This window comes from Squalius cephalus, assembly GCF_949319135.1.
Source record: "Squalius cephalus genome assembly, chromosome: 16".
Lineage (NCBI taxonomy): Eukaryota > Metazoa > Chordata > Actinopteri > Cypriniformes > Leuciscidae > Squalius > Squalius cephalus.
Window position 1 is genome coordinate 17,482,050 of NC_137137.1, and position 26,015 is coordinate 17,508,064.

At 36.6% G+C, this 26,015-nt stretch overlaps 2 protein-coding genes across 2 annotated transcripts in view; both read left to right on the top strand.

The window, feature by feature from the left end:
• oxct1a (3-oxoacid CoA transferase 1a) overlaps positions 1-2,460 on the top strand; it is a 52,123-nt gene extending 49,663 nt beyond the window's left edge. Inside the window, exons 16-17 of the mRNA XM_079898080.1 lie at positions 882-983; positions 1,170-2,460. Coding sequence (XP_079754206.1) covers positions 882-983; positions 1,170-1,205 — 138 coding nt within the window. The 3' untranslated portion in view covers positions 1,206-2,460. The remainder of the gene's footprint in view (positions 1-881; positions 984-1,169) is intronic.
• Positions 2,461-4,079: 1,619 nt separating this feature from the next.
• plcxd3 (phosphatidylinositol-specific phospholipase C, X domain containing 3) lies at positions 4,080-24,526 on the top strand. The gene is made up of 3 exons (XM_079897425.1): positions 4,080-4,511; positions 16,355-17,063; positions 21,803-24,526. Exons 1-3 carry the CDS (start codon positions 4,409-4,411, stop codon positions 21,957-21,959), a joined length of 969 nt encoding a protein of 322 aa, XP_079753551.1. The 5' UTR covers positions 4,080-4,408; the 3' UTR covers positions 21,960-24,526.
• The last annotated feature ends 1,489 nt before the right edge of the window (positions 24,527-26,015 follow it).

A 26,015-nucleotide genomic window follows, 5' to 3' on the forward strand; every position in this document is an offset into this window, starting at 1 on the left:
GTCCTAGAAATGTAACTAATACAGGGCAAACATTGTTTCCTAGAATTAATATTAATCTAAAAGTGGCTTTCTCGGCCAATTTGCCACTTGTCATCTCAGCAGCACGCATATCTCCAGCAATGGAAGTTTTTATAGAAACATTGCTGGCAAGCTGTGATGTGATTACGCCATCCATCTTGCCATATTTGACTGTTCAATTTGCCTTCCCCTGATTGTTGAAAAAAATAAACAATCATGCAGCACAATATCTCTGAGGAGAGAAAACATTTTTGGACTGTCTGAGTTTACAGCTGGGACACTGGCAGGTAGATTAATGCTATCGCCTGCATTGTTACACACCCAAGCAAATCCTCCAGCAATTAGAGTCTCTCGTTCAGATGGAAGAGAGGATACAGAGACAGCAGGCTCAAGGTGAAGCGACAGCAAGCGTGCTGCCCATGGCAGGTTGTGCTCCACAGGTACTGGGTGTAATGAGACTACAGAGACTATATATATATGACCATTTTCTCAAGCATGATTTGATCCAAAGAGCATCTAGAGGTTCAGTGAAAGCAAGAACATCTGACGATCTGTACGAAGGAGTTCACAAAATTACTTCTTTGAATAGTGACCAAGAAATAGTGCAAAGTTGGAAATATTTAATATTCCTTTTTTTTTTCATTGTAACTATTTCCAGGTTTAAATTCCTTGGTTTTCAGACAGAAACATGTTTTTATTTCATTACATCACAAAGTGCCTTTTCTGTGTGTGTTTTTTTTCACTACATTGCATTTCTCTACCCTGTCTAACCACATCCTCAAGGTCAGAAGAGTTCATTTACACATGGCTGCACATTTGATGGCACTTCTGTCATGGTCACATTGTTGTCCTTTCTTCTCCAGGCGGTATTCGATGTGGACAAGAACAAAGGTTTAACCCTGATTGAGGTTTGGGAGGGTCTGACACCAGCTGACATTAAGAAATGCACAGGGACAGACTTCGAGGTGAATGACACAACTGATGAATTACACACAGTTAATAAAATTGAACACTTTGCACCATACTTTATGTAGTATCCATTGCCCAAAAATACATTTAACAACAAATAAAGCCCTTTAATGCTTTAATGAATTATCATCCAGAATATAAGTTCATAACTTTGACTTCTTTTTTTCTTCTTCTTCAAACAGGTCTCTCCTAACTTAAAAGCAATGCAGCAAATTTAACACATTTAGGAAAAATGCTTACTTTTGTTCGGACGGCAGACGGAAACCAAACACTTTTTAAATCCCCAACTCAACTACTTTTAGGTCTTCAACTGAAGGTTTGCTAGGAAATTTCACTGAAACATATTCAAAACAAATATTTAAAAAGGCCATTGAGCCATCACAGTAACTTCATCTGTTCAAATAAAGTCCATGAATGTGCAATAGCCTGAATTGTTGTTTCAGCAACATCAGTTTATTTAGTAAAAGCAAATGTTTTGTTAGAATATTGAATACAGAATATTGTCAATAGGTTAAACAAGAAGTATTGTGTTTAATCACACAAAACAATCCATATGCATTTCATAATTAAAACACAATTGCCATTAAATTTAAGTTTACAGGTCTAAGGCCTTAAATGTTCTGTTCAGTGTGTACATATTTGAACTAAGCAATAAATGTCTATTAATGACCTGGGCAAAAAAAAAAAAATCTTGTGTTTTTATATTCATGTACTGCAGTTTATTGTTAAACCCTCATATTGTTTTAAAGTTATTACTTAATTTCTTTAGTGGAACACAAGAAGTTAAGCAGAATAGGCTCTTTTCACAATGACGTCAGTTAACTTCCACCTATCCACAAAGCAGTGTTTCTCTTCTTCCCTCTTACCTTCGCACCGGAGACTTCACGTGAAATTGTTGTAACAACTTGAAATAGGAAAGTTATAAGTTAAGAGTAAGCGAATGATTATTTATTTACACGGTCAAGTTTCTTTTGGTGACGTTATTGATTATTTCCATTCTGTAACTGCCTTAGATGCTTAGGGAAGTAGGCTAGCTAGCAGACACTTTAACACCAATGTTATTGTCTTTGAATTGCTGTCCGAGTTGTATGACAACGATTACATTTCCACAAAATCTGTTATTTGGAATAACAAGAATATTAAAAACAAATCTGTGTTTAAAAACTGGTGAGTTATTTTAGAGTAATCGAATATAAAAGTATTACATCCACATACAGTCTGAAGAATTAATGGTGTAAAGATTTTAGATCATTACATAATACCATTTTTAACTGAGCTGATGCAATATATTGAGATTATAAAATATGTAAGAAAGAAAAAAGAAAGTATAGAATACTTTTTTCATTTATTTAATGTTATTTCCTAGATAATTTATTTGGATAATTTATTCTGTAACAGTGAGAATACTGTGTAAATCTTCTGTATATCTGTGTTTGTGACTACTTGTCCTGCAATAAAAAGACAAACGATGTGAGGGTTTTTTTGTACGATGGGAAAAATTATATGGACAGGAGTCATATTTTATATATATATATATATTAGGGCTGTCAAAAGATTAATCGCGATTAATCGCATCCAAAATAAAAGTTTGTGTTTACATAATATATGTGTGTGTACTGTGTATAATTATTTTGTATATATAAATATACACACACATGCATGTATATGTTTAAGAAATATTTGCATACATATACTGTATATATATATTTATATAGTTTATATTATATATAAATATATTTTTTTATATATATAAATAACACATTTTTTTAAAATATATACATGCATGTGTGTGTATTTATATATACAAATTTAATTATACACAGTACACACACATATATTATTAAAAACAAACTTTTATTTTGGATGCAATTAATCTTTTGACAGCCCTAATATATATATATATAATATTAGGGCTGTCAAATATATATATATATATATATATATATATATATATTAGGGCTGTCAAATGATTAATCGCGATTAATCGCATCCAAAATAAAAGTTTGAGTTTACATAATATATGTGTGTGTATGGAGTATAATTATTTTCTATATATAAATACACACACATGCATATATATTTAAGAAAAATGTGTTATTTATATATAAAATATTTATATATAATATAAATTATATATAATCTAAATATATATACACAGTATATACATGCAAATATTTCTTAAATATATACATGCATGTGTGTGTATTTATATATAGAAAATAATTATACACCGTACACACACATATATTATGTAAAAACAAACTTTTATTTTGGATGCGATTAATCGTTTGACAGCCCAAGTATATTTTATATACTCTTATGTCAATTTTCTAAACTAATTGTTAAATTTCACATCCATTAATGCAAGTGGCCTGAAGGGAAAGCCAATATTATCCAGTTTCAAAACAACAAACAAACACAACCTATAAAAAACTACACTAAAGAATAACTACACTTTATGAAAGTTGTGTTGCTACTTCAAATTAAGTATAAATTAAGTCATTTCAACTTAAATTAAAACTGACTTAAATCAAGTTGAATCTCATATAAAAAAGTTGAAATTGCTTAACTTATTTTAAAGTAATGTAAAACATTACTGCATTATTGCAACAGTGCATGACAAACAATAAAATGTCTATTCCTGTTTATCGAATTAACCTGCTTTACATGTCCTCCTGCAATATTAGTCTGAGACAATAGAGCTCCTGGTTAACCACAGATGATCTCATCATAATCAAGTTTCTCTGTCAGTTCGCATTACAGGATAGGGGACTTCACCCTGTGGTGGCCCTGCTTTCATTGCATCTGTTCTAAATTTAGCCTAATGAAAGTGAAAGGTGACCGAGACTGACTTTCTAACATCTCCTTAAAATCGGATAGCCTATTTGAATAGTTGTATCATCTTTTTTGAGAGAATTTATTGAAGCTCTGCAATTTAAGCTTGTTGTTTTGTCATTTGTATGACGCATCTGTTTACACTTGTTGCTTCACAAATTAGTCTTGCAAACATGTACAGCGACTGTGTTAATATTAAACTTGAAAGAGTGAATGTGTGTGATGCACGGATGGAGGATTCGCCCGCCCTGTTCCTCGACACAAACAATAGTTGTTCAACAACATCAAATGAATTAATGAAATCCGCACGAGCCTTGCGCGCGCCACATGCTATCTAATTGCGCCCACACCCAGCCAGCAGACACATGGGAGGGAATCATTTAGACCTATTACATGCAACGAGCTTATATATGTTTGTAAAGAGGTTCTTTAAATCCAGAAATCTGGGGAAATTGTGATGCATGTGCGGCGCGCGCCGTCTCGGGGGTGTGGTGATGCTCGTGCTGTGAACTCACGCGAGCGCGGGCGCTGAATACTAGAGCACTCCGAGCGACGCACGGACACTGAGCACCGGAGAACCGACGACATGGCTTCGTCTCAGGGGAAGAGCGAGCACCGTTATGCGGACTGGATGTCAAGTTTACCGGATACCTTGCACGGTATTCCTCTTACCAACCTCGCCATACCGGGTAAGCCTCGTTATGCCTTTAAATGCGCGTAGACTATAGTAACTGTGAACAGTGAGAAATTGCTGCAGATTATATATAGGCTATGAATGAAAATATGACGCTTGGGGTCAGGTTCTTGAATGACTTAACTGACCCTTTAAAAAAGTTTTTTAGTAGGTTATTTTCGTCAAGTCTTGCTCAAAACACACATCGCAGTGAGAGTGTTCTGCTCATTACATAAAATGGGTTCTGCTTATGACATAAGCTATTGTGTGACTAATAGGTTGTCGACATTAATATTGCTCCAATCCAGCGAGTTTATAATAATGATAAAACGTGTGGCATAAATTAAATAGGACACTTGTTGCTCGAGGCTCGAAATCCGTCTCTGCGACGGATTAAGAGACACATTACACATGTGCCACAGCTTCCTTTGATACAATATTACGAAATAACACAGATTATATATAGAACCATACTGTAGTTAGATGATCAACAAAATAAATCAATAAAAAATTGCAGGAAATAATTTCGTTGTCACTATTTGTTTCTTTTTTACACATCTCAACATCTTTATGACAGGCAATAGTCTAAAAAAAAACTAAACACCTTTATTCATTAGCATTAATTTCCATAATACCACGAAACAATACACTCTTTAAAAAAATAGGTTCTTTATTGCCATTTGTGGTTCCATGAAGAACCTTGGGACCTTTCCATTGGAAAAATATAAAATAATGTTTTTTTTGTTTTTTTTTTACTGTTCACTGAAAGGTTTTTTGGGGAACCAAAATGGTTCTTCTATGGCTTATTTTTAAGAAAGTAAAACACCTTATTCAATGGCAATATACTCTCCATCATACCCCATTAAAACTTTCTCACAGGCTGTACTCTCCATAAACACTTTATTGTGCGTAACTTGCAATTGTGAGTAACTTCTAGATGGCATGTATGTTATGACTATAGGAACTGTGATTGTTGACGCTGTCCTGAAGTGTAGAGCAATAAAAACCTGTTGGAAGGCATGTTGGAATCAGAGGATGCAAGATGTGTTTGCATACAGGCGTTGTCCATGTTCATGGTACAACCAATAATGATTCATCACTTGTTGAGTGTATGTCAATATTTTCTGTTGAGACTAATTGTGATTGAATTCTCAATACTTGCAGAAATCTGTTTGAACCTTCATGCAGGCTTTTCACACCATACAAAGGCATTTTAAAACATGGAACAAGTTTGAATATTTTGCTGTTGTAAGGCACTGGTGTTACGGCCTATATAGTGGTATATGGGTTGTTGAACAGCACCAAAGGCTGGAGCAATCAGCCCAGAAAGCTCTGATTAAAACCCTGATTAGCGTCTATGTCACTGATTTCCACCATGTGCAACTGTGATCATGCTTTCTTGATCATACTGTACAGTAAGTGCTCTGACTTCAGCGTACTGTATGAAAGCAAACTTAACTGCATCATTTGTATGGGCCGCTGCAGTGAAGAAAATCACCTCATGCGACCGATACTGGTCTGGTCTGGATTCATCATTACAGCACTAGCACCGAAGCAGTATTTCCTATAAGGATTACTTGTCCCATCACTCTTTTGTAAAACTTTTGTAAAACAGTGTTGTCAGCAGGCTGTGGGTGGGTGATGGAAAGTTGTAGTGTAGCAGCCGTTTATCAAAAGGCTCTAAACGAATTATGTCTTGAGTAAGAATTCTGAACACGTACCACTCCCACACAGATATCTTGCAAATCTGTGAGCTTTTGAGTTGATCTCACAATGCACAGTTAAGATTAACTCTTGAAGACATAAGATATCCATTGAACCCTGCCCAGGGGCTCGTATTCAATCAATCAATCAATCAATCAATCAATCAATCAATCTATCAAATCTATCAAATCTATTCTGTCTGTCTGTCTATCATTTAACACCACAATAAAAGCTTTTGTCTGTCCATTCATTCATCAATTGTGCTCTGACATAATGTTAGTCAAGCTTGATTTTGCGTTCAAAACAAAATATAGATCATGTTTTTCAGTTTTATAATTAGATAAAGCAATGGTCATTTTAGCTCCTCAGGATCAATTCCTAAAACATGATCATTGATCCTTCGCCTTTGTCTCATGAATAATTCAGTAGTGTTTTATTTCAGTCTGAGGCATTTTTGCTTTCATGCTGTCATACTGTCAGGCTACTGGAGGTTTGCATGATTCAGAAAAAAATTGTATTTTTGTTTTTTTATAAACTTGCATAATGCCTGTATTATACAGGCAACATGAAACTAAAATCAACCTATTTACTTTGTTAATGCATGTATGGTCTTCTGTGTTATTCTTGTGTTATATTAGTGCATGTTATTCCGAATATTTTTCCCCTCTGATATCACTATGCCATTGTGAGTCTGACTGTTTGAAAATATTAACCAATTGAGTGCAACAGTGCCCACCTATATTAGCGGTCTTGTTTAAAAGTATAAAAAGCATAAAAGTATTTGAAAATCAGACCAAAAAAAACAAAGGTACAAGACTGTGTACTTAACGAACTATCCGCATTATGAATGACATAAATTAAAAACAATAAAGAAATATAACTATATATAACCATAACTACTGATTTAAAGGTATATATACAGTGGTGGTCAAAATTGATGGCACCCCTGATAAATATGATAAAAAAATGGCTGTAAAAAATAAATCTGCATTGTTTATTAAAAATTCGCAAAAATCTAACCTTTCATTGAAGTAAAAGAATTGAAATTGGTGGGTAAATCACATTATGAAATAAATGTTTTTCTCCAAAACACGCTGGCCATAATTGTTGGCACCCCTAGAATTTTTTACGAGTAAAATATCTCTGAAGTATATTCCCATTAATATTTACCTTTTTTTAGCACACCAGGGTGACTAGGAACATGAAATTGTCCAGCTATGACTTCTTGTTTCACAGGAGTTTATATATGAGGAAACACAAAGGCCAAATTCCCTGAATCATCCACCACAATGAGTAAAACCACAGAATATAGTTCTGATGTGCATCAAAAGATTGTTGAGCGTCACAAAATAGAAAGTGGCTGTAAGACAATAGCTAAAGAATTGAAAATCCCCATTTTGACCATCAGGGCAATAATTAAGAAGTTATAATCAACTAAAGATGTTACGAATCTGCCAGGAAGAGGACGTGTGTCTATATTGCCTTAATGGATGGTGAGGATGAAAGTTTGAGTGGCTAAAGACTCTTCAATAATCACAGATTGAGAATTGCAAGGATTAGTTGAGTCTTGGGGGTCAGAAAACCTAAAAAAAAATGATCAAACAACCCTTACACAACCACATGTTGTTTGGGAGGGTTTCAAGAAAAATCCTCCTCGCTCCTCCAAAAATAAACTCCAGCATATTCAGGTGTCAGACATGACTGGAACTTCAAAAGGGACCGGATTCTATGGTCAGATGAAACAAAAAAGGGGCTTTTTGGCAGCAAACCCAGCAGATGTGTTAGATGCAAACAGGGATGAAGAGTACCCCATGCCTATGGTTAAATATACTGCTGGATCTTATATGTTGTGGGCCTATTTATTTGTCCTGGACATCTTGTTCAGATACATGATATTATGGATTCTAGCAAATACCAACAGATAAAAAATCAAAACCTGACTGCCTCTGCTAGAAATCTTATAAGGGGCCGTGGTTGGATCTTCCATCAGGAAAACGGTCCAAAACAAACATCAAAATCAACACAAAAATGGGTAACTGTTCCCTGACCTGATGAGTGGAGTGAACTGAAGAGAAGAAGCACCAACATGAACTTGTGAATCTGAAGGATCTGGAGAGATTCTGTATGGAGGAATGGTCTCTGATCTCTTGTCAGTTATTCTCCAAACTCATCAGGCATTATAGAAGAAAACTCAGAGCTGTTATCTTGGCAAAAGGAGGTTGCAAAAAGTATTTAATAACAGGGTGCCAACAATTATGGCCAGCGTGTTTTGGAGAAAAACATTTATTTTATAATGTGATTTACCCCCACTTTCAATTCTTTTACTTCAATGAAAGGTTAGATTTTTGTGAATTTTTTGAATGAAAGATCAAAAGGATAAACAATGCAGATTTATTTTTTACAGCCATTTTTTCTCATATTTATCAGGGGTGCCATCAATTTTGACCACCACTGTATATATATATATGGTGGAGAGTTCTTTGCAGAATAATGGGTAATGTAGTTTTTCACCTGGAATATCACTGTTTAATTATTTAATCAATAATTACTTTTTTTAGTTGAAATAACAGGCTGTTTTTAACGGTTAGAAATTATCGTCAAAATCAATTTCCTTCCACCAAACTTGTGTTTGGTCTGGCTCCATTCTGGTAACTCTCACTTTTCACAATCCAATCAATGGATCTCAGTGGATAGAAAAATGGATTACAAATAGCCATTCACGTTGACTTGAATCTTTATCAGTAAATCTTGAACTCTCAGGCAAAATGTATTTCTAAAATCAATTCCTTTCACATACAATCGTTTTTGAAAGATTCTGCTTCAAACGTCATCAAAGTCAGCCTGTGGACATATTATAAGGACATCCATGAGCCTGATATTTTTAAGCACTGCCACTCAAAAACTGTCACTGCCACCTCCTGCGGCGTGAAGGTCAGTGCTTGCGCTAAGATAATCTAGTGTGTCTTTTATTTCCTCTATCGGAACTCTTTTTATAGTCGTTCCAAATGAAGAGGTTCAAGAAATCATTGTAGCCTCTCAAACCTCTCCTCAGATTAAACATTTGACTGATCCTCCTGTTGGAACTCAACATTGTTTACTTGTAGCATCGGTTTTGGCAGTATTTTGGAGGTCAGCTAGTCGTCCTCCACATACAGTACACACTTGCAAAAACATGAATCATTCTTCTATTGGCAAACAAGTCTCTTACTGAACAGAATAGATAGTCTACATTCTGCCCGCATCTTGTAAATGCCAGTGCGGATTTTTATCACCAGGGAATGCATTTATCCTTTTGTTGTAGACATTGAACAGAGTTTAGGTACAAAATGAACCTGCGTACCTGTTAGAAAAATTATTTTGAGTGGCTCTTACACTACTGTGCTCTTCTGGATGGCTGGCTTGATGAGGTCATCACCCTGTTACAGTTGCCATTGTCACCTTCACTGGCGGCAGGAACCGGGGCAGAGGAATTGTGTCAGTGCTGAGAGAGGCACTATGCTAAAGTGTCAAGCCCACAGAATAAGCAGGACACCGCTGCTTTATCGGCCACCTGTATGCTTAGAAAGCAGTACGCAGAGTGTTGCAATTCAGAGATAGGCATGGAACCCTGGTGTTATGGATTGTTATGGAGAGCAATAATTGGGATTCATGCTATGGCTCTCATATTTTCATGCATATCTGCCCTTTAATCATGTAATCAGCTTTTGAGTGGCAGCCAATGGCAGACACAAACAGAAAAATCTGTGTTTGGCATTTGTTGATCTTCAGTAATATAGTAATACAAACAGTAAAATTGTGAAAAATGATTACAATTTAACATAACCCTTTGATGGTAAAGCGGAATTTTCAGCATCATTACTCCAGTCTTCAGTGTCGCATGATCCCTCACAAATTATTATAATATGCGGATTTGGTGCTTAAGAAACATTTCTTCTTATCAATGTTGAAAACTGCTTAGTATTTTTGTGGAAACCTTTTTCAGGATTCTTTGATGAATTGAAATCTCAAAAGAACCAAAAAAAATTGAAATATTTTTGTAACATTATATTACTGTCACTTTTGATCAATGTAATGCATTATATATATATATATATATATATATATATATATATATATATATATAATATATATATGAAGAGTTCAGATGCAAAAGCCTCTAAGTGCCATCTGAAATTTTCTTATAGAATTATCATTTTTATCAAGCTTGTATATTTAAGTTCAGTAATTTCACTTAAATGACATTTCATAGGTAATTTTCATTGTAATTTTGTGTATATATCTATATATAGATATATACCACTCACTTTAATATCAACAAATCAGAATATATTTGTAATATTTTTTTTTAAATACTTTTGTAACATTATATTACTGTCACAATGTAATGCATTTTATATATATATATATATATATATATAGATAGATAGATAGATAGATAGATAGATAGATCTATCTATATAGATATAGATAGATAGATCTATCTATATAGATATAGATAGATAGATAGATATGCATAGATATAGATAGATAGATCTATCTAGATAGATAGATAGATAGATAGATATAGATATAGATATAGATATACACTCACCTAAAGGATTATTAGGAACACCTGTTCAATTTCTCATTAATGCAATTATCTAATCAACCAATCACATGGCAGTTGCTTCAAAGCATTAAGAGGTGTGGTCCTGGTCAAGACAATCTCCTGAACTCCAAACTGAATGTCAGAATGGGAAAGTAAGGTGATTTAAGCAATTTTGAGCGTGGCATGGTTGTTGGTGCCAGACGGGCCGGTCTGAGTATTTCACAATCTGCTCAGTTACTGGGATTTTCACGCACAACCATTTCTAGGGTTTACAAAGAATGGTGTGAAAAGGGAAAAACATCCAGTATGCGGCAGTCCTGTGAGCGAAAATGCCTTGTTGATGCTAGAGGTCAGAGGAGAATGGGCCGACTGATTCAAGCTGATAGAAGAGCAACTTTGACTGAAATAACCACTCGTTACAACCGAGGTATGCAGCAAAGCATTTGTGAAGCCACAACACGCACAACCTTGAAGCGGATGGGCTACAACAGCAGAAGACCCCACCGGGTACCACTCATCTCCACTACAAATAGGAAAAAGAGGCTACAATTTGCACGAGCTCACCAAAATTGGACAGTTGAAGACTGGAAAAATGTTGCCTGGTCTGATGAGTCTCGATTTCTGTTGAGACATTCAGATGGTAGAGTCAGAATTTGGCGTAAACAGAATGAGAACATGGATCCATCATGCCTTGTTACCACTGTGCAGGCTGGTGGTGGTGGTGTAATGGTGTGGGGGATGTTTTCTTGGCACACTTTAGGCCCCTTAGTGCCAATTGGGCATTGTTTAAATGCCACGGCCTACCTGAGCATTGTTTCTGACCATGTCCATCCCTTTATGACCACCATGTACCCATCCTCTGATGGCTACTTCCAGCAGGATAATGCACCATGTCACAAAGCTCGAATCATTTCAAATTGGTTTCTTGAACATGACAATGAGTTCACTGTACTAAAATGGCCCCCACAGTCACCAGATCTCAACCCAATAGAGCATCTTTGGGATGTGGTGGAATGGGAGCTTTGTGCCCTGGATGTGCATCCCACAAATCTCCATCAACTGCAAGATGCTATCCTATCAATATGGGCCAACATTTCTAAAGAATGCTTTCAGCACCTTGTTGAATCAATGCCACGTAGAATTAAGGCAGTTCTGAAGGCGAAAGGGAGTCAAACACAGTATTAGTATGGTGTTCCTAATAATCCTTTAGGTGAGTGTATATATAGATATATAAATAGATATATACCACTCACTTTAATATCAACAAATCATATATATATAGCTAAAAATCAAACTTTCTGTGGTTGTTATATGAACAGTAAAAATGTTTGAAGGGCACTGGAGCCCTGTTAGTTATCTTGCCCTATTTTTCATACATGGTGTGTAATCCCTCCTATTCACTAATGAAGAATGGAAGAAGGGATTACATCACTAACCACAGCTTTTTGTTGATGAGATTCACCGAGGCTTTGTAATCCAACTGCAGTCGTATGTTAGAAGTGTTCTTGACAGGTCTAGCATTTGACCTTGAGGCCGCAGGAGTGTATCATTAGAAACTAGTCTGCTATGCCAAGTCTTTTTCCTGTCCATGAACAGCATCCATAGGCAGTTATTGGCTAAACTCTTTAAGTATTCACTTAGACTGATTGTACATGCTCAGCTGGAGACCAAAAAAATCATCAAACTCAAGGCACATCTTTTTTGCAGATAATCGTTCTCTGAAAATTATTTTAATTACCCATTTTTCGTTTGTCCTATCTCTCATTTTTCTTCATAGCAGAGCACTGCATTGCTTTGATGTCAAAAATGCATACCCAAAATGTTTCCTGTGATGAGGTATAGGGATTATTTATTTATTTCCTGACAGACGCAGACGCACATGCAAAATGATTTCATTTATCTAAAGTTGCACTAGTGGCATGAAAAGTTGTAATGGCTTCAAACCTCGAAGGCACCGTTTACTTGTGTCTGATTCATCTTTAAATCTGTCTATCCATCCAATTGTTCATCCATTAATCCTGCACTTTAGACCCAAAAGAGAGGATTTTTAGCCTTCCATGTCTCAATAAACAAGATAAATGGCAACGATTAAGTGACCAGACATGAAAGCACAGTCACCATTGGAAAAAAAAGAGGCACTTTTTCCTGTAATGATGACTTTATTTCCCGCTGAACATGTGAGGCGGTCCACTGTGGTTGACAGTGACATGCCAATCTTTTGTGATAAGTAGTTACATCCTCACAGAGCAGCCTAAAGGTTCACAGTAAACACTTGAATATAATCTACTGTAAGATTTGCTGCTGCTGCTATTTTATTTATTTATTTATTTTTATTTGTTTTTAGAATGATAGCATTTCACTGGTCTGCAATATGTGATGTAGGACAGTCAATCCAGGGAGATTTTGAAAGATCAAATTGGAAAATAACTCATGTCTTCTTTCACCATATCCACATAAAGACAATATAACAAGGCTTAGGATGAAAACTTTCTTCATCTTGGTGCCATTCAGTGATATTGATAACAGATGTCCTGTGTCATATTGTGAATTTTATTGTATGGTTATATCATTTGCTTTTTATTTATTATTTAAAAATCACTATATTCAAACAGTAACAACTGTAGACAGGTTTGTGTCCTCTCTACACAACAAGATTTATTGTTTCAATAATCATCTCTGGATTGCATGTTTCAAAAACAGAAAATAGTCTTTAAGGTTCAGAGGTGAAACATGAGACCAATCAGTCTCTTTCATTTTTTTAAATGGTCCATTTTCCCAGAAATAATTTATATCCTAGTACCAGCTTAGTGAATCTCAAAGCAGGGATCTCATAGCAAGGAGACACTCCTTTGCATTTAGCTGAAGAGCTATTAAAAAGCTAAATAAATGCACTGGGTCCTTATGGAGCTGAAGTTGTTAAGACCTGTAGAAATTCACCTTGTTTTCTTCTGTTATACAACCATACATACAGTTTTAGATGTGGTTTTCTTTAAGGTTTAAAATGATCCTCCTGTTTAAATAATATAATAAAAGAGGATGTTTTATAACATACATTGTAGGTGTTGTGTTTGGAGAGTATGAATGAAAACCATGTTAAAATAGTAATGTATATTGTGCTGCGTATTTTCATAAAAACTGATCTTACCATTACACTGACATCTTACCTTCCTTCACAGTTTCTGATCCAATGAGACATACATGGAAATTGTGTTAGAGCAGACTTCCCTCCGTTTCCACGAACCAGAAGGCATTACCTGTGTCGAGGGAAATGAGACATTCACTGTTACTCATTAATCTGAATTTGACAGAAACAAAGTCTGTATATTTCCAGGCCAATCTGTTTAATGAACATTCATTAGATAAATGACACATTATTGTCATAATAGAGACAGATTGTCATTGAACTGAAATGGTAGCAAATCTTTGAGGGTTGTAATTCAAATTCTTCTAAATTTTCCTCTTTCTTTCTTTCTTTCTTTCTTCCTTCCTTTCTTCCTTTCTTTCTTTCTTTCTCTTTCTTTCTTTCTTCCTTCCTTCCTTTCTTCCTTCCTTCCTTCCTTCCTTCCTTCCTTCCTTCCTTCCTTCCTTCCTTCCTTTTCTTTCGTTCTTTCTTGTTAAAAGAGCATCTAATGCCTCCATCATTTCCACTGGTTTTGTTGTAGTGGTGATTGCCGAGATGTCTTTTCCGAGCAGACAGCTGTTTGCCTAATGGCTCTTTTCCATGGTGAATGTTGATGGCTACAGTGCTGCCTTCAGATGCAGAGACGCATTGTTTATTCATTAAAAATAATATTCAGAGAGTCTCTCTCACACGCACCGGCTATAGACTGCTTAATGCTTTCATTTAATTACATTAGCAATGCATCTATTTTAATAGTTGTTTTGATTTTTGAGATCAAACATAGCACCTGGCTTTGCTCTGTATTTAAATTGAAAGCGTGCTCGTGGACTCTGGCAACGCTTTTCCCCCATGCTGCACTGCTGCAGTCAGGGTGCAAGTGTTGGCTATTACATTATTCTATTTAACCATTGCAGCAGCCATTATATGTATTCTCAGGTTCCTGCTGTACAAAAGTACCACAGATTGTCAGGCAGTATTAGATTTGAGTCTTTTTCAGAGCAAGTCACCTTAAAATCACTGTTCTCATCATTTTTAGAGCAGATGGCCCCGCACCAAATGGCACACTTGATGTGTATTCGTAGTCTTGTGCAAATCCGTGAAGTCCACCAGACCATAGAAGAGGGCTATTCCATAATATTAAGATGCCAAATTTAATATTTTTCGGGGGCATGCAAACCAGAATATTTTGTTGATGAAAATCTGCTATCTACAGTTTTATGCTATTGTATATATTACATTTTTTTTACTAAATAAATTAAGCACCAGCTTTGATTCTTAATTTCAGGATATTCAATATATAAAACTTAAACTATTTAAGCTACTTAACAGAATATCATAACAACAAAAGTTTTGGGTGAACAACATTTTTTAAGTTGTTTTTGTCTTATGGTCACCAAGGCCTCATTGATCAAAAATAGTTGAAACAGTGATATTATGAAATATTTTTAAAATGTAAAATTACTGTTTTCTATTTTTAAATATTTAAAAATGCAATTTATTCCTGTGGTAAAGCCGTGCAATATTCCCCCAGTATCAGCACTTGAACCGTTTCACAGTTTGTATCACTCCGTTTGTCATTCGGAAATTTGCCGCTGGCTATTAGATAGTAGTTAAACATGAGATATAATTAATTTGGGGTATATCAAACAGGAAATCTTTGATCTTATTAACCTATTACTTGTTCCAGAGCAAATCGATTTGGGTTAAGGGGAAAATTAAGTTTCATAACTTTATGCTATATTTAACTTAAATCCTGTTTTAGATCGCTGCTTTTGTACGTTTGACTGAATTGTTTGCTTGTGTTTATTTCCTATTATCTTTTATAATGGCTATAGTTGTTAATTTAAATATTACTGTTCAATTAATATATTTTACATAAAGATTATGCCTTATACTACGGGGCTGTTGAATGCTTGAATCTGATTGGTTGACGAACGTTCTAAGTTGTGCAATTATTTTCAGGGAAACACACAGCTAAAGTAGTTCCAGGCAGGTCTTGGTCTTACAGTTCCATATCCCTTTGCCAAATAATTTCAGTTATTTCAAAGGTCTTTGCAGCCTACAACAACAAAAGAACCAAAACCCACAATGATACTGACCAAGCAAATAAATATAGTAAACAATCCGTTGTTGTTTCTTATTTATTTACTCACTTGTCCTGTCAAACTGTTGTATTAATGCAATATCACACTTGTAGTCATGTGATATAGCTGTATATCAGCACGTGTTAATAACTATGGCCGAATCATATTCTGTATTAACAAGATATTGATCTTATATATGTGGCATTTCCTATATAGCAAAGTGAATGTTGTCTTTTGCAATTATACATGAGTTACCCATTCAGTTCCCTTTTGGAATATTTGATATGAGCCATAAAATTGTATCACTCATATTTATGTTCTCTCTTAATGAATATCACTAACTCAGAAATCTTCTCATCCAGGTTCCCACGACTCTTTTAGTTTTTACATCGACGAAGCCTCACCAGTTGGGCCGGAGCAGCCGGAGACAGTGCAGAACTTTGTCTCTGTGTTTGGCACTGTGGCCAAGAAGCTGATGAGGAAGTGGTTGGCGACACAGACCATGAACTTCACCAGCCAGCTGGAGGCTGGCATCCGCTTCTTTGACCTCCGCATATCCACCAAACCCAGAGACCCCGACAACGAGCTCTTCTTTGCACACGGCCTGTTCAGCGCCACTGTACGTGAAGGCCTGGAGCAGATCAGCACTTTCCTGGCCTCCCATGCTCGCGAGGTCGTGTTCCTGGACTTCAACCACTTCTACGGCGTACAGAACCTCCATCACGAGAAACTGGTCCAGATGTTGCGCACCATCTTTGGAGACCGACTCTGTCCGGTAGTGTTTGCTCAAGAGGTAAGCCTGAAGTACCTCTGGGAGAAAGAGTTTCAAGTGCTGGTCTTCTATCACAGTCCAATGGCTCTGGAGGTTCCTTTCCTGTGGCCGGGTCAGATGATGCCTTCTCCTTGGGCCAATACCACAGATCCTGAGAAACTCATTCAGTTCCTTCAAGCCTCAGTAAAGGATCGGAGACGCAAGGGCACCTTTTTTGTGTCGCAGGTGGTTCTCACTCCCAAAGCAAGCACCGTCATGAAGGGTGTCACCAGCGGTCTGAGGGAGACCATCACAGAGAGGTAGGATACTATACACCATTACAACATCCATTCTGTGAAATGTGTGGCATCAAAGAACGTGTTGATTCATTAGATCTTGCTCTCCGTTATCTTCAAATCAGCACCAGGCAGATTTTTTACAGTGCCAATTTAATCTCATTACAGTTATTAGCCGTTGCTCCGAGTCTCTTGGGCTTCACTGATCAGGATTTGTCAGGCTTGGTTAGAAACATGAAACTCTTGGCAGAAAGCAGATTTCGAAATGGCTCTGGATGACAGAATGACATATTCAGTGCATTAATTCTAGAGTGAACCAATATTCTGCTCATTCAAATGACTGGGAGGGGGCCTTTCCACTTCCCGCATTGAATACATTGGCATCTGCGTCTGTCATCTTCTGTTATTCTTTTTCGCCTGTCAGCAGGAATGAGATATAGTGTGCCATTAGGCATGTAGCTAAGCACAACCATAATATCTATGAATTGTAAAGGAATTTAATAATTTGATTTCTCTTAATGATTCTAAGAGGAGTTTCTTAAAATAATGTTAATTTAGTATATTTGAGATACAATTATTTAGAAATAAAATTTTCCCAGATGATGAAATAATTTAGATAAAAAATATGTTTGAAACAATAAGGCCCCGTTTACACGAGAACGCTCGCGGGTGAAAACGTAAAAATATTTTATCAGATGTGCCTTTCGTTTAGACGGCGACGGCGTTTTTGGGCCTTAAAAACGCAAAAAAGTGAAACCACCCTCCAGAGTGGAAATCTTAAAAACGCTCCACCGTCGCGTTCCCGTCTAAAGGGTAAAAACGCAAAAGTATGCTAGACAGTGAAGGCACCGATCACCGGTCCATTGCCACCTAGCCGCCTGGAGTGCATACTACATCGAATTTCACACAATTTTGCGTCACCATATGCACGCAGATTTCCCCCCCAAAATGCTCGTCTAAACGCAGAATAAAAAAGTGATAACGCAACGCCACTTTTGCGTTTTCTCTTCAGATCGTTTCCGTGTAAACATAGCCTAAGGTGTTTTTACCTAGACCTTTAAATGACTCTTCATAGTCTTCAGATTTACAGATGCAATCCAATAATATGCCATATAACAATACTAAATAAAAAAACGTGGTAACATATTTAATGCATTTATTTATTTGTTATAAAATACCACCGACAAAACTCATTGGGCCCTATTTTAATTATCTGAAACGCAAGTATCAAGCGCAAAACACAAGTAACTTTGTGGGCGGATCTCGGGCGCTGTTGCTATTATACCGGCGGGATAAATGACTCTTGCGCCCGACGCAAATCTAAAATGGGTTGGTCTGAAGTAGCTTCATTATTCATAGGTGTGGTTTGGGCGTAACGTGAAATAAATCAATCAGAGCGACATCTCACATTCCCTTTAAGAGCAGGCGCGCTTGTTCCATGGCGGATTGCTATTATAACGGTGGATTTGCCAGGCGCACGCCAGGAGCGGTTCACAATCTAGGAGACCGACGTTCTCGTCAGGGCCGTAAAACACAGAGAAGTGACATTGGGGATGGGAGAAACCCACCCAAATTAGCTTCGGTTAAACAGGCGTATAATAATTTGGGTAAATGTGTAAGCTAGATTTATGCCTATTTTTTCACATCTTCATGGACACAACAATGATTTCCCTCGTGTGTTAATATTTTTCCTTGTAATAATGTATGGTTTTCTAAAAATGAGAACTGCTGCGTCTGTGTGTAGATGAGATAAGCAAAGTGCATGCGCGTTGAGCACACGCTACATTGATTATGGCCAAGCATGCGCCCTTAAAATAGCATATGAATAACATGCGCCACTGACTTTAGACTAGGTTTTTCCTGGTCAGTGGCGGAATTGTTTTCTAAACCTGCAAAATAGCACCAGGGAACGTTTGCGCCGGAACACGCCTCCTCTTTGCGCTGAACCACCCCCGGGAGCGCAAGTTAATTTCCTAATTTACCGACGTGCGTCTGTGGAGGGAAAAGTCTGCTGTGCGCGGGTGCAAAATAGGAATGATACATGCGTCGATGTACAAAGTCAATTCCGCTGGGTGCAAGATAGGGCCCATTATGTTTATGTTTAACATAGTCTTATGAACAACAGTCATTTACTATGCTGAAGTCTAACAATGCTTAAGGGGTCCTATAATGCTTTTTTTAATTTACAACTTATTGTGTGTGTAATGTTTTTGTTTTAGCATGAAAAAGGTCTGCAAAGTTACAATGCACAAAGTCCACTCCAAAGGGAGTTATTCTCTATATCAGTAAGCACTGTTTTTTATCTCCCTGAAATGCCTCGATTGTACACTCTAAAAAAAATGCTTGGTTGTTTCAACCCATGTTTGGGTCAAATATGGACAAACCCAACCGTTGGGTTTAAAATTGAATTTAATGGGTTGGCCCATATTGGGTTGGTCCATATTTGACCCAAACATGGGTTGAAAACAACCCAGCATTCTTTAGAGTGTATAGTCTTAGTATATAGTTCTTACGAGAACATACACGTCAAAAAATTTTTCATTTTAATAATTCCCACTCAAGGCATACGCAAAAAAAAAAAGGGCAGAAGCCTGGTTGAGTTGCGTTAATAATGTGTTAAAACCTGTAGTTATGGTAACGGGCTTGACTTTCCAAAACACGCTCTAAGCGGTTGACCAATCACAACACAATGGTCCAGCCAACCAATCAGAGCACGTTGTGCATTTTAGAAAGATGAGCTTCATAGAGAACTAAACAGAGCGTTACTGACAGACATGGAAGAGCACCTCATATGTCTCATATATCTCCTGCAATAATGAAAAATATGTGATAATTTTCTATTGATTTTCGAACTTTCAAGAATGAAAACTCATTCTAGTAGACCCCAAAAACAAAATCAAGAATTTGAAAAGGGGTATATTAGGTCCCCTTTAAATACAACTTGAAATCTGTATGTGTTTGATTCACTAAAAAGAACTGGTTAATTTGTTTGAGAATCATTTTAACTGCACTGGTCACGCTGTATGGTTTTGATTCACTAAAAAGAACTGGCTAAGAAAGTTTGTTCAGTAATCAGACTATAGGCCTACTTATCATGCTATATGTTTCACACTATATGCTACGGTTCAAAAGTTTGGGATTGGACTCACTGACACCAAACTTTTGAACGTTTTTTCAATTAATAGCGGTGTTGGGTCATCAATGAATATTAGTGCAGGAAACTCGGTAGAAGAATTCAAGCGATTCCATTAATGGAACCAAGCATCATTTTGTTATGGTATTTAAAAAAGTGTAACCTTTTCTGAACTGTAATAATACCTGTGATACCACCTTCATGCTCCACATACGTAGCGTAGCCCCCTGGGTATTTAGTGAGGAGCTGCACATTATTTCTGCTTAGTGTAACTGGAACATTAACTAAAGGGCAGAGATGACACCAACGTTAGTCACCCTGGATACTGGAAGACTCATTCAGAAGTGTGATCTCAGCATGTAACACGTTAAGCATCAAATCTCTATTTTCTTTGGAAAATGTGCACATTGGTCATGAATGTTCATTTTATGACCGAAGCCAATGTGATATTTTGGTAGATTGTGTCATTATTTTTTTGCATCAACTCTGCTTATGGCAAATGAATTATAGATGAGGGGAGATGTGGGGCTCAGAGAGTAAAATGATACAATCTCTGCCAGCACACTGAAATCTGACAAGCATGGCGTCTTATTAGCTGATAAAGTGTTCTAGCCCCTGCATCACCTCGGAGTGAGCAGCAGAGCATGAGATCTCCTGAGTCATAGCCCTCGTAGACCTACATGTAGCTAACAATACATATTAGTTTTGTTACAAAACCTAGTGAGCTGCCTCTCTAGATAGCATCACAATCATACAATTTATGCTTCCTCATTATTATGGAAGCCCATTTCCGCCACAAAAGAAAACAAAAATCTGGCTTTGGTCAATTATAATTATGATTAAGCAAACATGATTTTTCCCTTATGTGGTGGAAATGTGCTTCCATAGGAGATACCCTGTTTTGACCAAATTTTAAGGCAAATTTTATCCTTTCAATGAGAATGCAAAATGTACAATAAAGTATAAAAGTAGGGAGAATGCTGTCCCAGAATGCACTGTGAGATGGCTGACGATGTGAGAGAAATGTTGATTATAACATTCATTCAGTATTGAAAAGTATCTGTGAATACTTTAGTTTAATATTGAAAAAAATATTAGCGAGTTAAAATAATAGTAATTTAATAGTAATATAATAGTAGTCATAGTAATTTAAACTAGTTAAAGTAACTAATTAAAGTAGTAATTTAAAACTAATTAAAGACTGTTTTATCCAAATTTACATTTACATTTAATCATTTAGCAGACGACTTACAATTGGACAACAATATGCAAGTGCTGTGACCATTCCCAGTTTAGTCTAACACAGTACACACAAATTGATATAGGCCTAAAGTATTATTAAAGACATCACGATTCAAGACGAACAACAAATCCTATGTGAGTCTGCTGTGTACTTTGCATGAGAAGCACTACTTTTATGGCACAAAGAGTTGCTGACTACATTCTAAATCGGTCATTTGTGAAGTAACATTTCAGTCAGGATGCTTCCTTAAAAGGCAGCAGCCTATGTTAGCAGCAGGTAGCAAGGCAGTTCACTATGTTTTGAAGCTGAGCTATTTTTTTCACAGATGTTCAGTTTGGGAACAAATCCCCTTATATTGAAACAGACTGTATATGTGTGTTCTTTCAGGGCTCTTCCTAGCATGATGCAGTGGGTCCGCTCTCAGCGACCAGGGGAAAGTGGAGTAAACATCATCACGGCTGATTTTGTGGAGCTGGGGGAATTTATCAGCGCTGTTATCACCCTCAACTACTACCTGGATGATGAGGACGAGAACGACACCTGAACCTCCGGATTTCCCACATCACTTGTGGTATCAATTACTTGCTCCCTCTCCTCTTTGGCATATTTTTAAGTTTTACTTATTTATTTATTTTGGGGGGTGGATCAGAGAAGCTCTGTCTGTCTGACATTTTTCGGGCTAATGAAAAGCATGAGAATGAGCACAGAGATCAGACACAGTCAGGTGGAATAAATTCAGGTTTTGTCTGAGGATGAATGGGGCAGATGGTGATTTCATTTATTTCTGGGTGAAAAAGGTGACTGGCCTTTTCCCATGTTTCTCTGCTTCCTATCTGTTGGACTACTAGTTACTGATTCACATGCTTGAAACCTTAATAAGTTTCCCAAATTCTGCTTCTGATGAAAGTAACAGTAACGTTAACTCATTTCATGGGAATAAATATTGTTTGTACAGTGAATGTGATGCTGAATCTATAGTAGGTTTATTTCTAGTGGTCATAGTAACTTGTAAGATTGTCGAGTTGTAAATACTTGTAAACCTATTGAATTGTAACTTTGCTCACTATTAGTCATGCCCGAACATACATCAAGAGTAGAGGCTAAGTTCGGGGCCTCGATCTGGTCTTACAATGTTGAAGAAGTGAACTATTAGATGTTTGTACTCACAACCAAAAATTGCAAATGTATGTAACAGCATTTTTGCCTTTCTGCCATTATAAACACTAAGAAGTGAGGCTTTGTATCTACATTTTTGTAGTTGTCTTTCAAGTTATCAAACATATGGAAGCTTGTTTCCGCCACTGAATAAAAATTAAAAAAGGTAATTGCGGCTTTTTATCTTACAATTCTGATTTTTTTTCTCACAATTGCGAGTTTATATCTCGCAATTTTTACTTTTTTCTAAGAAATGCGTGATAGAAATTTCCCATTGTGAGTTATAAAGTTTATGTCTCGAAATTCTGACTTTATTACACACAATTGCAAGCTTATATCTCACAATACTGAGAAAAGAAGTCAGAATTGCGAGATATAAACTCACAATTGCGGGAAAAAAGTCAGAATTTGTGAGAAAAAAATCAGAACTGCGACTTTATATCCTGCAATTCTGACTTTAAAACTTGCAACTGCGAGTTTATATCAGAATTGTCAGAATTGTGAGATAAAAAGTTGCAATTATATTTTCAATCTTTTTTACTCCATGACAGAAAAAGCTTCCATACTAATGGACACTTGTATATATCTGTGAATGTAAATATTCATTGCATTTGCACTGCTCTGACTGTGGACTGTTAAAGAGTGGCCATTGATGTTTGCTAGTGCAGGACAAAAATCCCCAATACATTCCAATAATGACTTAATAATGCACAATTTGCATTCAGCTGTAAACATGCATAAATAGGGAAACGCACAAGGGACTCACTTAATGGGTGTGAACAGACTTATTATAACACCATTTTCCAATTAGCCAGACTAATTGAATAAATGGCCATTCTAATGTTTTAATCACACAGATGCCAAGTAATTGAATTGGTTCAATATATGACATTATGGAACAATGTCCCTTTGTCTTTCCTGTTCAGATTAGTCCTAATAGGCTGCAACATGAAACATGTCATGTGACACTGGAAAACCAGCTCAGAAAGTTTGCAGCATTATTTGTTCTTTAAAGTGTTTAAATCTTGTTCATTAAAGGCAGGGTAGGTGATTTGTTCCAGAAACATTTTTTGTTATGCTGGTTGAAAGTCTCTTCACATCCTGATAGCAATCACTAAGTTATGTGGTCTAAATGTATTTATATGGATATGTATCGTCTGTGGAAAGTGTAGCACCATAAAATGTTCGTCCAATCATTGCATTCAGTCCGATGTCCTACCTGCCTGTCAACGTATGCATTTCCATACCTCTGCGCACCCTGCTCGCGCAGACATCACATGTCATAAGTACGTTTCATGCTATGCAGAGTTAGACAGACATCAGTCACCGAGTACCGCAACCAAAATAGCAGCCATTTTACAGTTCCTTATGAACCAAAACAACAAGCTTATGCGGCGTTCACGCCATAACTACCGTAATTTGTAAGAAATGGAAACCCGGCCGTGACGTTATATTCGGAGCGGTTTGTGACTCGAATTTATGCGTTTCAATGGCAACACTATCAACGTCAAAATTTATCTTCAGCAGTCAGGTGGTACAGGTCAGTGTTCTTTAAGTTGTTTATGTTTAATATTATTATAATGTTAAGTGCTTTCAGACATGAGGTAGTTTAACGCTGTATCTCAAGTCGCTTTTGTTTGCTCCCTGCTGTATGCGTTCATGTCTTTTAAAGGAGGCGTGGCCTTGGAGACGCTCTGAAGGGAGGGTGGGATCTTATGCTTTCAAAGCTAGCTCGCTATTGCTAGCCTCTCTGAAAATTGCCTACCCTACCTTTAATGTGACAATCCCATTGCCAACCTGGAGCATGGACTTGTGTAAATGCATTAATTATGCCTTTGTACAGTATGAAATCGCATGTAGTCGTCAAGGTCGATAAATTGTACGTAAACGTTCTATGGGTATGTGTCCTACTCTAACATTTCTGACTGGTGTACAATAAATGTAAATACTGCATATAAACCACATGGTGTGTTTCTTTGACATAACACTCATTTTTTGTCTCAATCTACTGTATTCAAAAATACTTGAAAAATGCCATTCATACATACAGTGACTATTCCATAACAGGCAGGGAGGAAAAGCATAAAACAGGAAATTATGTCATATGTTGTGACTGAAGTCTTAAATTCAGGTAAACTGACTTTTTTAAGACAAGGCAAGATTAGTTCAGGGGCCAGTTGCATAAACTTAGCCGCTATGTTAAGACTGTGTTAAAGGAATTGTTCACCCAAAAATGAAAATTTGCTGTTAATTTACTCACCCTCAGGCCATCCAAGATGTAGGTTACTTTTTGTTCCCCAGTAAAACAGCAAAGAAGATTTTTAGCTGAAACCGTGATCCTCTGTGATTTAGGCTATAATGGAAGTCAATGGACGGTTTCAAAAGCATAGTTGGACCTTCATGCTTAGTTCTTTCTCTTTTTTTTTTCTAAAAATCTTACGTTTTTGAATTTCGACCCAAATTCAGTTGGATTTGCCACTAATTTGCCAAAACTTAAAATAGTGTCGTTTTCTCATGAGATTGGGTTGTTGCCTTAAATTAATTTATAATCATAGCTGATAATGTTAGTTTAAATACAGTTAAATTGCACGTGCTGAAATTCTTGCTTTACATCTTCTATGATATCTCCCATCCAATGATCCATGATTGCTGAAATATATTGAAATGCAGATGAGAAGCTAATTTGAATAAATAACGATAGAAAAAATAACATTTGCAGAGATGTACAGTTTGCCAATTCTATGTCTCTGTGATGCCGAGAGCAGAGTCCGTGGCCTCATTACATGCTTTCTCAATTACTGCTATTCATCGCTGGCAGAGGTCCGCTCAGCTTGTTTTGACAATGGCACTACGCAGCTGTGAAAAACCTCTCTTTCACTTATCCGGAGCACTGTGTGCTCTCTTTTCTGATTGTGAGCTTACTAGTCGAAGCTGTTAGTCTGCTGATTGTATTTTGTAAACTGCTACGCAGAAGTGTTGGTGTAACTGTGATTCTCTAATTTATAACACAACTACTGTTCAGCGGTGTCATGGTATGCAACTGACCTTTTGAAAATCACTTGGAGACGTTTGGAGATGTTATACAGTATATACAAGCTGCTTAAAGGTGTTGTAAGTGATTTTAGCCAGTTTGCTGTAACTTCAACCACACATCCTCCATTAAAATCCCCCTTGAACATTCAAAATGATTCACAGACAGAAAACCTTTATTATTGGCTAGTTTTCTGATTGGCTGAAAAAGCGAGGGATGCTCCCTTTTTTTAAAATTAAATTAATTTTATTTAAATTTGAATAGGATGATTTTTTAATAGGAAAATGATGATTGTCATTTTCCATTACAAAATATAGAATTTGATAAGAAAAAAAGATAAATAAAAAAATAGCCTCAACCAAGCAATATTATTTATGAATCTCACTGAACCACTGATGTGGGTTATTATTATTA